General features: G+C 33.7%; 2 protein-coding genes across 2 annotated transcripts in view; both read right to left on the bottom strand.

Moving 5' to 3' along the window:
* HELRODRAFT_183667 (hypothetical protein) overlaps nt 1-1,882 on the bottom strand; it is a gene marked incomplete at both ends in the record, with an annotated part of 2,264 nt that extends 382 nt beyond the window's left edge. Inside the window, 2 exons of the mRNA XM_009013254.1 lie at nt 128-417; nt 1,250-1,882. Coding sequence (XP_009011502.1) covers nt 128-417; nt 1,250-1,882 — 923 coding nt within the window. The remainder of the gene's footprint in view (nt 1-127; nt 418-1,249) is intronic.
* A 5,242-nt stretch (nt 1,883-7,124) lies between these two features.
* Nucleotides 7,125-9,533, bottom strand: HELRODRAFT_183668 (hypothetical protein; the record flags this gene model as incomplete). Its single annotated transcript, XM_009013255.1, has 2 exons — nt 7,125-8,249; nt 8,901-9,533. The coding sequence occupies 2 exons, from the start codon at nt 9,531-9,533 to the stop codon at nt 7,125-7,127; spliced, it is 1,758 nt and encodes a 585-aa protein (XP_009011503.1).
* Nucleotides 9,534-14,956: the final 5,423 nt, after the last annotated feature.

Raw genomic sequence — 14,956 nt, forward strand, 5'->3', positions numbered from 1 at the left:
TTCAGGAATTTCCCTGATATTTGATAGAGTCACAGGTTTCGAACATTTGTATTGAATGTAAACTTCTAAATGATCTTGTAAATTTTCTCCAACCCCAGGTAAATTTGCAGCACAAGGAATTCCTAACTTTCTCAATTCATCGGCATTACCGATTCCAGATAGCAGTAGAAGTTGTGGTGAATTGATTGAACCACCGCACAAAATTACTTCTTTGCGAGCCCTGGCATATTTCGTCGCATCGTTTTGCTTGTATTCAACACCAACAGCCTTGGAGCCTTCAACGATCACTTTCGTTGCCATCGAATTTGTGGAAATTTTCAAATTTTTATACTTTGATAAAATTGGATGAATGTAAGCCATGGAAGCATTGCATCTTACACCATTTTTTATGGTCATGTCAAAATGTCCAAATCCTTCCTGCATATAGAAAATTATATTATAATATTTTAAATATTTTGTTTAACAGACAAAAACTTTGATGCATTGCTTAAAGGGTTAGGCCTTTCAAGCAGGACGATCTCAAACCAACTCACTGATATATAATAATATTGACGCATATTTAGTTTTATTTACTGGTCTTATATAGCCAAGCTGATTGAGATTGTCGGGTTTGACAGACCTCCCCTTGATTTAAGACCTCTATTTTTCATTATTATTATTTCTAGCTACTTAACAAATTGTGCTGCTCATTAAAGGAACATTAAGTAAAAGATGGTCATTCGTGTTTACTTTGTAAACAAAATTTCTAAGATCTTAAACCGTATTATGTTGAATTTCAAAGCTGAAGAAAAGAAAAATGAAGGCAGAGAGCATTTATATAAACATTATAAACTAGTGCCACTGCGTGGATGCATCGACTTTGAAAATGTTTTTGCATGTTTATTTTTTGCTTGCTATTGTCTAGGAAATAAATAATTAAAAATATTTATTATTTGGCCGCCAGAGTTAAGCTATTAAATTTTCCTCTTCGATGGATGAAACTATTTGTGTTGATACAGTATATAGTTGTTAAATTATTAAAATAAATTTACAAACGTGGTCACCGCACGCTGCCGCACGCACTGCAAAACAGCGCCAGGCAACCTTAACCACTAGACCATCACACCACCCATTCTGTGTAAAGCGAGGACCAAATTATTAATTTTATAGCACGACTAATGTAAAATGTATAAAATACAATACTTAATGTATTATACAAAAAATAAATTGAGGAATGCAAAATGTGAGCAAAATGTGAGCAAAGAATAACTTGTTTAAATCCATTGCAATCTTCTGTATGTTGATACCCAGCTTGCAAGCCGGCATCAACAAAAGCATGGTACAATGGATTGTTCCATTTTCCTCTGGACACGTAGAGCGGTCCACTGTCACCACGGTAATCATCACCTCCTAATTGATGAGTTTGAGCTTTCTTGAAGTAAGGCAAACAGTCGGCGTAGGACCACCCCTTGGCTCCCTCTTGTTCCCAACGATCATAATCGTATGGGTGACCCCGTACGTACACCATGGCGTTCAAAGAAGATGATCCTCCCATTACTTTACCTCGTGGCCAGAAAAACACCCTGTTGTTTGCTCTTGGCTGAGGAGTGGTTTCATAACACCAACTGTACTTTTTATCTTTTAAACAATACATCAGAGCAGCAGGCATTTTAATTTTCCACGTGTCGTCTGAAGGACCAGCTTCCAGAAGAAGAACCTGGTTGGAAGATTTATCGGGGCTGTTGAACGTTGCTAGCCTGTTGGCAATCACGCTGCCTGCAGAACCAGATCCGACTACTATGTAATCATGTTCTGAAATATTTGCTGATTTCCCAATGAACCGCTTAATCATCTGCTGAATGTTACTATTACTTAGATCTATGCATTTTTTTGCCGAGTACATTATGTTTGAGAGAGAAATTGAACTAGAGTCAAGTAAATGTATTCATTTATTTTGTTAGTTGAAAACCAGAATATGAATAATAAAAACCAAACAATTTCAATTATCAGGCTTCTTTACAGTAGGCAACAAACGATTTAATTTTGAATTCGGTATCCAATATCAATTAGATAGACAGAGAATAACAAGTAACGTTAAAATTGTAAACAGAAAAATTGAGTGACAACAACACTACGTAACATTCATTTAATTCCTACTTTTGAATTAATTAACCAACGAGAATGACGACTCGTTGTAACCTTTGGACTAATTGAAACCTTAATCGTGAATGATATTATACTCACAGCCTTTATGTAACTTGCTATAATATATATATATATATATATATATATATATATATTATATAAATAATATATATATATGTATATATATTTATTTTTATTTTATTTAGAAACATTTGTATAGCGCAAATTAATAATTTCAAAAGCGCCATCAAAAATAAAATAACAAATAACTGTGCATGATTGATATAAATCAAAATATTCAAATTCATTGTTTTTCCACAGAAAATAAGTATGTTTTTAATTCCCTTTTAAATGTCACAAAGTTAATTCCAGATCTTCTTAATGAAACTGGTAGGTCATTCCAGACTGTCGGACCTGCGACCGCAATATCTCTCGCACCTATTCGTAGATGCCTAGCTGGGACCGCCAAAAGATTCATATTATCTGATCTTAGATGAAAACAGGTTGTAGATGCCTTCCTGGAAAATTTGTCTGAGATGTAAGCCGGTGACATTCCATTCAAGGATTTAAACACAATCACTGCAATTTTAAAAATTATTCTTTTCTTAATTTGTAACCAGTGAAGCTCGTTCAATATTGGAGTTACATGGTCAAATTTCAATTTGCCAGTTACAAGTTTTGCAGCCCTGTTCTGAACCGACTGAAGCATGTCAATTGATCTATTAGGCAAACCGTAAAACAAACTGTTGCAGTAGTCCAGTCGTGATGTTATGAACGCATGGACCAGATCCTCCAGAGTTGATCTATCCAGCAAATGTCTGACTCGATATAAATTTCTAAGATGAGCAATGGCTGAGACCATATAACATATAATATATATTATATATATATATATAATTCTCTGTCAACTTGAACCGTGGTCCACTGCCGACCATCTCTGAAATAAAATTTTTATAAAAAAAAAACTCAATTATTTTCAAGTTATGAAAATTTTTGTGACACCACCCTCCAATTTTGGAGTGATTTTTTTTCTAAACTTGTACCTATGTAGAACGCCACATCTCTCAGACGAGCCAGTATATCTTAATGAATTTTTTGTATTAAAAAAATTGAAAAACTCATATTGTTTGGCGCCATTTTTAGCCATGAAGAACACAATTTTTTTAATATTTTTGATTGTTTTTGTATAGTGCTTTCATAGCTCAATAACATCTCTCAAAACAAAATGGGTTTCTTATTCTTTAAAAAATGAAAAAATTCAAAATAGACAAAAAGTTTTTTAAGTGTTAATTTTTTCATATTTTTCCATCATAAAATTTTTTTGCAACTTGTCAATATGCATAAAAACAGTTATATAATAATATATTTTATTATTTCTCAATAAGTAACATGATATCACCGTGGAACATTTAAAATACGCCCAAAATGTAACACAACCAATCATGCCGTTTTTAGGCTTGCTGATAATTGTCATTGTTGACAATACTTGAACTTTAATTAAAATTATATCCGGATGAATCGAAATAAAAACGTTTCAATAGATGTATATTTTGGTCCAAGATAAATTAATGGTGATTTGTACGACAATTTATTCATCTATTAATTTAGATTCTTTTCAAGCATCCCCGATTGCTTTTTTTGTCTTTAGCCAAAAAGCTTCAGTATCCATTAATTTCGCATCACCATATTTTCAAAAATCTCGCCCTTGCAACCAATCTTTGTCTCTTTCCCCATCCATTGTAATAACTTTAGCAATGGCCACATTCTCGCCATAAAAAAAATATTCATTTGAAACAACATTTATAACATGTTGTATTGTAAATTCAATTTAATGTTTTGAAAGAAGCTAAAACGATAAAAACGTTGTGATGAAAAGAATCACTGATCATGCATACGCTTCCACAGACAGAATTTTTTGTCTGTATCAACAAAGGATTGGATGAAGAGTAAATTGCGTGGTGCTCCAATATTGACACCAGATTGCATCCTGTATTATCACTGATTAATTTTAAGAATAATCTATAAAAGCGATACATTAAGAGTTTGTAACTTTTCTTTTGAATCGATGAAATATTTCAATGGCTCTTCACTGACTCTTTATATTTTTCTGAAATTCTTTCAATAGAGCTAATAATTCTATTCCTGACAGTTATCAATAGACTGCAATTGTTATCATGGCACCATTTGTGAAAACTGTTTTCACTGTCCAAAGAAATAGTAGTTTATTCAAAAATTGATTTAAAAAATTTTCAACATCCAATTATCTTGGTTATTTATCACATCAGTGTAACTTACATTCGGTTGAATTAATATTGCACACAAATTTTTCTGACCACAGTGATTTTATTCAGTCATTGAAGTAATTTCTGAAATAACATTATAAAATAATATAACTTCTATATTCAAGTTGGAAAAGTTTATTTGGGATTTGCTTTGTTAGTAACTGGAAGGGAAAGCATCAGGTGATGTGCAGGCGGGTGAATAGAGCTGCAAACATTTTCAAAAATACTTGAAAAAAGGTCTATTACAGCGGTTCTCAACCTGTGGTCCGCTGACCGCTAGTGGTCCGGGGGCAGGCATTTGCCTAGCGGTCCGCGATTTTAATACACCTATAGTCAAGTGTGGTAACTGTTGTTTTTTATGTCTAATAGTTATACTAAGAACTATGTTATACTAACTATGTGTAGTTGTTACGTCATCATGTGAAATAATAATTATATTTATATAAATTTCTTGTGTGCCAGTAGCAAAATTTTCAGTAGTGGTCCGCAGCTAAGACACATTTTTTAAGTGGTCCTTAAATCTCAAAAGGTTGAGAACCGCTAATTTATTACACTCTTCCCAGGTTTAGAGAAATCAACACCTCGTGAATATCGTCTATGAACACGACGCCTCACACACGAATGCGGAGATATTTTTGTCATATTCCAAGTCGGTCACTGCATACACCGCGAAATAGCACGAATTTAACCACTAGACAATTTAACCACTGTTCCGCACAAAAAAACTACTGATAAAAAATTATTTTTTTATACTCTTGCATATTAGAGACATCATTTTGATTGTAATGTTTTGAGTTAGCTCAGACTGGTTAGGTAAGAGTATAGTTTCAAATGCTGCCTGTCCAAAAAACAAGTAATATACCAGGCAATGATTAAAGGGTTACATTTGAAGAAATTTTGTGAAACGATCAGAAGTTATATTTCATTCATTAGTATGAAAGGGCGGAGCTTCCAGACTGCAGCCGCGTGAAACTGCATAAAATAGCAGGAACGTGCTGAATCAGTTGCTGTATCTTAATAGAAAGTGTTAAAAGATAAAACATCGTTCAATCATAGATTATGTAAATTTATTTTAAGTACTTATTTCGATAGGGCTACACTTGACACAGTTAACGCTCATCTAAACAAGCTTTGACTTTTATTTAGAGAATTTTTATCATCGTTTTGCTCTATTTTCTAACTTTCCGATACCATTCAACAGACTTTCACATGCAATGTGGCAATCTGCTGAAAGTTATGTTGGTCTCTTTTCGTTTCTTACTCTCTCTTTGTTCAAATGAAGATAAAAATTTAAAATAATATATATTGCTATTTTTGATGACGGTTTCATTTTATTTAATCCTGAAGCAGCTCCGATGTCTGGCGAAATTGTTACATAAATATTAAATGTAGGTTTTATTTTATGTTCCGTATTTATTATTTGTGACGTTTTATGTGACATAACATGATTTTATTTTAATTTGAAATTTTATATTTTCTATAATGCTAATTTATAGTTCACTTCATTTAATTTCATCTTCAGTCTTTAACATGACAACAAAATGCGGCCATATTGAATTATACAGATTGGACTAGCAGAGAACGGCCACGGAGTTAGCTCAGTTGGTAGAAGTGCCAAGTCTCGTGCTGGTATTACGCGATTTCATGGTTCGAATACTCTCTATCCGAAACTTTAATGACCATCACAGGCGTCTGATGCGGTGCATTCGCGTGCGTTTGGTGCGAATAAGTAGAGCCTTTGTGGCACGGAAGTTTAGTTACAATTACAAGTATGCAGTAACATGCAAGCAGCATATACTTAGAACAACTTTACAGGCCCTCGGACGCACCCGCGCACATTTTTAGTGCGCTTTAGAGTCTGGTCTCATTCTTTAGTTTTCGTGAATTTACAATTTTCATATTTTTAGAGTTTATTAACATATAATTAGTTTATTAATAAATATTTGTTTATTTTTTGTCTAATTGATTTATTTCATGTATTTGCCTAATAATTGTGCATATATAATATCTTTTTTCTGGTGTACGTATAAGAGTTGATTTGAGATGGTCGTGTTTGACATGTCTCCTCCTGGCAAGCAGCTCTGCGCTTGCAAAAACGGCATCATAAAAAATTTAAAAAAAAACAGTAGATTAGCTAGAGTGTAAAAGCCTAGGTTCAAAGTTCAGGATGTAAAAAATGGATGTAAAAAATTTTGACCGGTGTAGCCAGTCAAAAAATTACACTCCATTTGATAAACGTTGATATTTATATTTATAATTACATTTTTTTTAGATGTTCCATTTAAAAGGGACAATAAAAGTTTTTTAGTTCAATTTATTTTTAGAATCTTAATTTGATTAATGTTATTTAATTGAGCATTTTATTTTTTTCATTAATTCAATTTCAGTCATTATATCAAAAACATAATGTCATTTTCCCATTTCAGTTATGTTCATGAAAGGTTTCTATAAAAAAAATAAAATAAAATAATTATTTTTACGAAAAAAGTTAATTTAAATTAAAAAACTTTGAATGACTCTTTTAGTAATAAGTGAATAACCGAATGAACAACATACAACCATATACAAAACATGTTTGTAGACATAAATTTGATGAAATTTAAACATAAAAAACATTCAACTTGATAAATTAACTAACAATATATATTTTTTTATTCTTTTATAAAAGAGAATTTGTGAAAATTAAAAATTTTATATTATCTCATAAATTTGAAATTTCTATCTCTGCTTGGTAGGATCATTTGGTTTCCAAACAGGAACATGCAACTTGGGCAGAGGAGGAACTCCCAAAATCATGTCTGCTGCTTTCTCTGCCATCATTATTACCGGAGCGTTCAAGTTACCACTGAGAATGCTTGGCATGATTGAAGCATCGACCACTCTCAGTTTGTCTATTCCTAAAACACGACATTTTGAATCTACAACTGCACTTTTATCGTTTTCAGAGCCCATTTTGGCAGTACCGCAGGGATGATACGCAGTTTCAGAAGTACTCCTTACAAAACTGTCAATCTCATCATCTGTGCTCAATTTTAAATTTTTATCCAGTAAACATTCTCTATAGTCGTCGAACGCTCTTTGGGAGAAAACTTCTGTTGTGAGACGAACGCATGTTCTAAAATCTACAACATCTTTTTCTGTTTGTAAGTAATTTGGATTGATCAAAGGAGGATCAAATGGACTGGTGGATTTAAGCTTTAAATTTCCTCTGCTTGTGACTTTCAAAGTTCCGGTGAAACCTTGATAGGCGTGGCATGTTCCAAATTTCTGCGGGTGATCAACTACTACTGCCGGCAAAAAGTGAATTTGAATGTCGGGGTGGGCAGCCTCTGCGCTACTTCTAATGAATGCACCTGCCTCTAAATAAGTGGTAGAAGCTGCACCAGACTTTGCAATAAACCACTGAAGACCTGCCGTTACCATGTTCCAAGGAAATTTCCACTGATATTTGTATAGAGTCACAGGTTTCGAACATTTGTATTGAATGCATACTTCTAAATGATCTTGTAAATTTTCTCCAACCCCAGGTAAATTTGCAGCACAAGGAATTCCTAACTTTCTCAATTCATCGGCATTACCGATTCCAGATAGCAGTAGAAGTTGTGGTGAATTGATTGAACCACCGCACAAAATTACTTCTTTGCGAGCCCTGGCATATTTCGTCGCATCGTTTTGCTTGTATTCAACACCAACAGCCTTGGAGCCTTCAACGATCACTTTCGTTGCCATCGAATTTGTGGAAATTTTCAAATTTCTTTTTGCTTTGATAGGATCGATATAAGCAGCAGAAGTACTGCATCTCATCCCATTCTTCAGAGTCATGTCAAAATGTCCAAATCCTTCCTGAATGTTAAAAATTTTAATATTTGTCATTTTGATTTATTTTGGTTCAATGTAATAAAACTAAATTACTACAATATATATATATATATAGAATTTATAGAATATTGTAAAAATTATGGTCTATTACCAACATATAATATATATATATATATATATATTAATTTTCTTATTTAAACAGATAAAAAAAAGTTCTTATTTAAACAGATAAAAAAAGCTGAAATAAAACAAAATATTCTTGTACACCTGAGAAGCAACATTACAGCCAATAAGGCTGGTTAGCGGAAAAATTTTTAAGAGTCGTCGTATCATGGAGAGCGTATGAAAAAGTTGAAAAACATTTATTTTAAGGAAAAGTTGACAAGCAGCACATAATTGCAAAAAACTTGTGTTCAAAACATTAAAAACAGTAAAATTGGCATGAATAAGTAGAACCTCAAACTGTTTTTCAGAAATGCTGTGAAACTTAACTCCTTAAATTAAGTTTGAAATTTTGAAAGTGTCGCAGTGGCTGCTGTGGATATGTTTTAAAATATTATATAAAAAATTCTAATTATTTTACATCCACACACACACGTATATATTTAAAAAAAAATTAATCAATAACCGGTTTGATTTTACTAAGAATTAAAAGAAAAGCAAAAATGGAAATACTTGTTTAAATCCATTGCAATCTTCTGTATGTTGGTACCCAGCTTGCAAGCCAGCATCAACAAAAGCTCGAAAAAGTGGATTGTTCCATTTTCCTCTGGACACGTAGAGCGGTCCACTGTCACCACGATAATCATCACCTCCTAATTGATGAGTTTGAGATTTTTTGAAGTAAGGCAAACAGTCGGCGTAGGACCACCCCTTGGCTCCCTCTTGTTCCCAACGATCATAATCGTATGGGTGACCTCTCATATATACCATAGCGTTCAAGGAAGAACAACCTCCCATTACTTTACCTCTGGGCCATGAAAACACTCTGTTGTTTGCATTTGGCTGAGGTGTGGTTTCATAACATACACTATATTTTTCATTTTTTACAATATCCACTAAAGCAGCAGGCATTTTAATTTTCCACGTGTCGTCTGAAGGACCAGCTTCCAGAAGAAGAACCTGGTTGGAAGATTTATCGGGGTTGTTGAACGTTGCTAACCTGTTGGCAATCACGCTGCCAGCAGAACCAGATCCGACTACTATGTAATCATGTTCTGAAATATTTTCTGATTTCCCAATGAACCGCTTAATCATCTGCTGAATGTTTCCACGACTTAGATATATGCATCTTCTTGCGGAAAACATTATATTCAAATTCAGTACCCAAATTATTGGAAAAATTTGTGAACTTTTGAAGCTATTATAAAAAAAACTACAATAATAGAAATATGCTAAAACTGTTGTTACTTTAAAGAATAACCATTGAAAATTACAAAAGCTCTTGGCCTTTGGACGATCAACCTCAATAAATTTAGCGGTATATAGATGCATACACTTTTATATATTATGAATAAATATTCATTTGTAGATGTGTGCAATCATTTTTAAACACAAACACACAAACCTGCTGGAAGATTGAAATGGCATTCAAGCAATTGCACGTTATATGACACACATACCAATTGTTATTTTTCAGTCGCTAATGTCTTGTCAGTATGTTTCCCACTTTGTTTATATCCTGTTTATTAAATTTTAACCTTTTTACCATTCAACATTACAAATATTATTAAAGTTTCAAAATTTATTTCCCACATTAAAATTACAATGCAAGCTAGCCAGACCTCTGACAGCAAACAGCTTCTCGTTCTTACTCATTCACGCAGTTTTCAATTAACATTTGAATTTATTAGCAGTCGTTTTTATAATTGTTTCTCTTTGTTATTTTCAAATTATTTTTGCTCTCAAATGTTTTTTAATCCTGAACAGTTCGCAAGACAGTGTTACATAAACTTGTTCAACAGGTAGGTGGAGGAATGTTTAACATCTAATGTTACATTTTAACATTGCTTTTAACATTTTTGTGTTTACTATTGTTGACATTGTAATTCATCTGATGGTAGTAAATTTTGTTGCTTTCAACACATTTCAAATTGTTTGATCTGAAAGAACACCGCTGGGTTTTAACTTGGATCATTTCAGAGACAACGACACTAAAACTTGATGGAGCACTTAATTTAATGTCTGAATGAAATATGAGACTGCCTGTACTTTGAATGATGAAGTGGTGGTTGTGTGTGTAACTAAATAACTTTCGTGCTGAAGGGGGTAACACTTCAAACACGTACACACGATGTACAATTGCACACCAGCATGCTTGCAGATTGTTATCAAGGCAAGAACACTTTACACTTTGTTCGAGTAAACAATATTTTTTATCAAAACCGCACAAATAAATTTCTCAAAATATAAACGAAGCACTTGAACAATCTAGCAATCAAGCTTGAATGGCCTATCAGACATGAAAACTTTGCAAGCATGTGTTAATGAGGCTGACATGTTGTTTATTTACCTCACCGAAGTAACGATATTACTGTTAAAGATTGGCAGTTTCAAATGATGCCTAAATAAAACATTATTTCAATCAATTTTTCAAATAATCAACACTATTTTTTCAAATTTGAAATAGATTTCAATCTCATAACAGCTGAGATTAGACACTTTTTTATTATTTTATGTAAAATATTCTTACTATGGTTAATATAAGAAAATGTGACGAAATAGAACAAATAAAAGATTTTACACGAAATTCTTTTTTCTGATTTTATTGAACTCAACAGAATTATTTCCGAATAATTATCAACTTGATTGTTGACTCTTAAACAAAAAATTCTAATTCAAATTTATTTATTCAATCAAACAACACATATGGTGGTGATTCGGAAACTCAAGCAGAAGAAAATAACTTCTTGTGTGGCAGGCCACACCTCAATACCTCAATAAATACCGCAGCATTAGGTTTAAATTTTTAACTCACACAATGGCCCAATAACTGAGGTTCCGATACCTCACACCCATCTGATACTAGCCATGAACAAACTTCTGCATTCACGGTGACAGAATAAATGGAATGAAACTAAAACTCAACGTCAAATTTATTTTGATATAGGACAAATAGAAAACAGAATTCGCGACAATCGCTTTACTCTCGGCAGACTAAACAACATTCAGTTGGGTAACACCAGCTTGACGCTCAACTAACTATTTAATGAGCTAAACGGAGCCTCCTATGTTTGAATACTGTAAATAAAATAACATGCTGACTGTTCCATGCAAATTTAAACGTGGAAAACTGAAGATAAAAGAACTACGAATTCTGTAGATAGTAAGATAAAGGAAAATTTTAAAACTCGAGATTATTTAAATCAATTGATAATTTTTCTTATGGAATTAGGCTTTTACGACAGAATCTAATTTCAAGTCAGAAATGATGTTTAGTAGAAAAACTAAAGAAAAAAAAGAAGATAACGAGAAGAAACAAAATAACAAAAAGAATTTTTTGCGAATGGAAGCATAAGAGCACCCTCGGAGGAAATGAAGTGTCGTTAAGCTGGAAAACAACAACACTTAAGTCTGTCATAATTTATACATTTTTATTTATTAAAATATTTTTTGTTGCCCTTTTTAAATTCATTCGATTTCCCAGTCGACCAAGAAGACTAGAGACCACACACACACCTCACACACATGCAACACACACACAACACACACATGCAACACACACACAACACACACATGCAACACACACACAACACACACATGCAACACACACACAATACACACATGCAACATACACACAACACACACACACTCCAACACAGACACCAACGCAGAATTAAGAATTATTAAGCTTCTTAATTTGTGGTGATATTTTAAAATTTCTCTTATAAAGTTTCTTGTCTCAGATGTATTGAAGCTAGCTAATTGTTACTTGTCCTTGCATAAGGTTGAGCATCAACGTGAACATGTTCACCAACGTGAACATGTTCACCAACGTGAACTTGATCACCGACGTGAACATGTTCATCTTTGTTTCTAATTATTAGTCCGTTCAAGCATGTACACATTCATTCATTAAATAATAAATTGTTCGTCAAAATGTTCATTCACATGTATTTTGATGTTATCTATCGTCATCATTTTATTATTAGATTCTTAGCTTTCATCATCAAATTTAAATCATTTCTATGGATGGATGGATGGATGGATGGATGGATGGATGGATGGATGGATGGATGGATGGATTATTTTCTCTGCATTTCCTAAATTTTACTTCATTTTCTAGTTACTAATATCATCATTATCACATTACCATTATTTTGGTTGCCCTATCTTATTCTCCCCACTCCTTCCCTTTCATACAGGAGCCTCCCAAAAACAGGTGAACGTTGTTTGCCTGTTTAACTTAAATACAGCTACTATAGTTCAATTTTTTACAGAAATTTTACTTTATCACCATTATTCTCATCATCAGCGTCATAATCATTTCATTATTTATGATCACTTGGAAAATTTTTCTTTGCGACTCCATGCAGCCTGAACAGAATGGATCGTTGCACTCGTCACACGCTGCTTTCCACGACTCTGTAAATAACCCATTTGTGTCGTCGTTGTTACGATTATAAATGTCTGTTATACCAATTATGAAATGTTAATGAAAAAAAACACAAAGCAATTTTGTTTTGTTTGTGCCTCCTATCTTTAAACACCGACTTTGTTCTATGTTATTGTCTGTTGAGTTTAAAAATCGAGACTGGAAAATTTGTAACCGTTGTTGTGGTCGTTTGAAACAGCATTCTTCAAATAACAACAAGAGACCAAGAGACAATTCTTATTAAGAGATACCAGACCACAATCGTTTATCCCCATCACAACAGCATCAAAAAATATTAAAAATTACAAAAGTTTCTTCACTTATCAGCAAATCTGGTCATAAATTAGAAGACCTTTCCATAGGAAAGAGTTCAACGTTGTCATCATCTTCTTTCCATTCTTCAACCACTTCCCCTATGGCCGCCAACATTGCCAGCATCATTTTCTTACTTTCCCAAATACTTTCCATCACTGTAATCACATCAACAACAACACCAGATTTAGATTTAACACTATCAACAACATCTTTCGATCCGACAACTCCAACAACAACACATTTAGGTGCAACAACTCCAACAACAATATTACCAGATATTTCAACAACAACAAAGTTTTTGGATAATTTGACGACAGTCAAAATGCAACAAGCCATCGATGCAGTAACAAACTTGGCAGATACAACAACGATAACAACATCTGCCGACACATCAAAAACATTAGAACCAGATATGTCTACAACTGCAGAAGTTTTATCAACATTAGTTATCCCAACAACAATGTTAGATAATACATCAACAACAACTACAACAACAACAATTACTACTACTACTACACCTACTACAACTACTACTACTACTACAACTACTACTTCTACCACGACGACAACAACTACTACCGCAACAACTGCTAGCTTGAGATGTTTCAACCCTTACAAAAGTTGTCTGAACCGCACAAGCGACATCTGTGCAGTTGCAGACGACGACAACAACAGTCTCGCTGTGACGTCAGAAAACATTGAGGCTCTGTTTAGCGCAGGTTAGTTAAAAATGCTGGTGCGTCACTCTATTTCCTAAATAACGTTGAACAGGTAGTGCGGCGAGATGGTGCAGTGGTTAAGAGAGCCTGGTCTTACGTCTGCGTTGCGTTAACCGGGTTCGAACGCAAATGAGATTCAAGCCTATCATGCGCACCTTCGTAATGCGTTTATTAACGCGTATTCACGTATGCAGTTTGCGTGTTGTTGACAGTAGCGGATCTAGACAACGTTGACGAGGGGCGAAAATTCAAAGTTTTGGATTTTTGGTAAATTTTACGAGGGGAGGTTAAGAAATTCAGCATATGTATGCTAGTTCAAGCGGCCAAAATTAGACTAAAGACATTTTTTTTATCACGTCAATCCGCCACTGGTTGCTGATACCTTTCTGAGTGATAGAATAAGAAAGATTGGAGTTAATAATGATGTGAAAATTTGAGTGGCTGAGCTGAATGAATAGTTGCCTAGCTTGCTATTAACTTACTGGTTTGTCGATTGCTGGTTTTGAAAATGTTCTGAATGATCTTACGCAAAGGATCAGCCATGGATAAAAATCTTCTGCCGATTATATGCTCCTGGATATGTGGGCTGGATGATTCCTGCGTTGGATTCAATCTCTACACTAGAGGTCTGCTTGGTTGCATTGTTATTGTTGTTGTGCTGTTGCTGGTGTTGTTCATGATGGTTATTGTTACATTAGTAAGTAGTAAACTTATAGAAAGTTGTACGCTGTTGGTGTTTCTCGTTGTTTACAATATTGTTGCCAGTGCAGTTGTTGTTAAAGTAGAGAATGTTCATTCGACAGTAGATTTTTTTGTTATTGCACTGTGGGCTTTCAATTTTTTCTGAATGATTTTTTTGTAATTGAGTTGATGGGTAAATTTGTTTGGGTAAAATGTGGCAATTAGTGTTATTTTCGATGTTCTGACAGGTCTTCCCCTGACTAACAACTTATCAAGTTCATCATCCAATTCATCATCATCCAATTCATCAGCATCATCAACAACAAAATCATTGTTGTCATTGTTATCACCGGTAACAAACATCTTGATTCCTCTTTTGTTTTCTTCAGCATCATCATCAACATCGTCTTCTTCTTCTTCAT

Source organism: Helobdella robusta, assembly GCF_000326865.2.
Source record: "Helobdella robusta unplaced genomic scaffold HELROscaffold_114, whole genome shotgun sequence".
NCBI lineage: Eukaryota > Metazoa > Annelida > Clitellata > Rhynchobdellida > Glossiphoniidae > Helobdella > Helobdella robusta.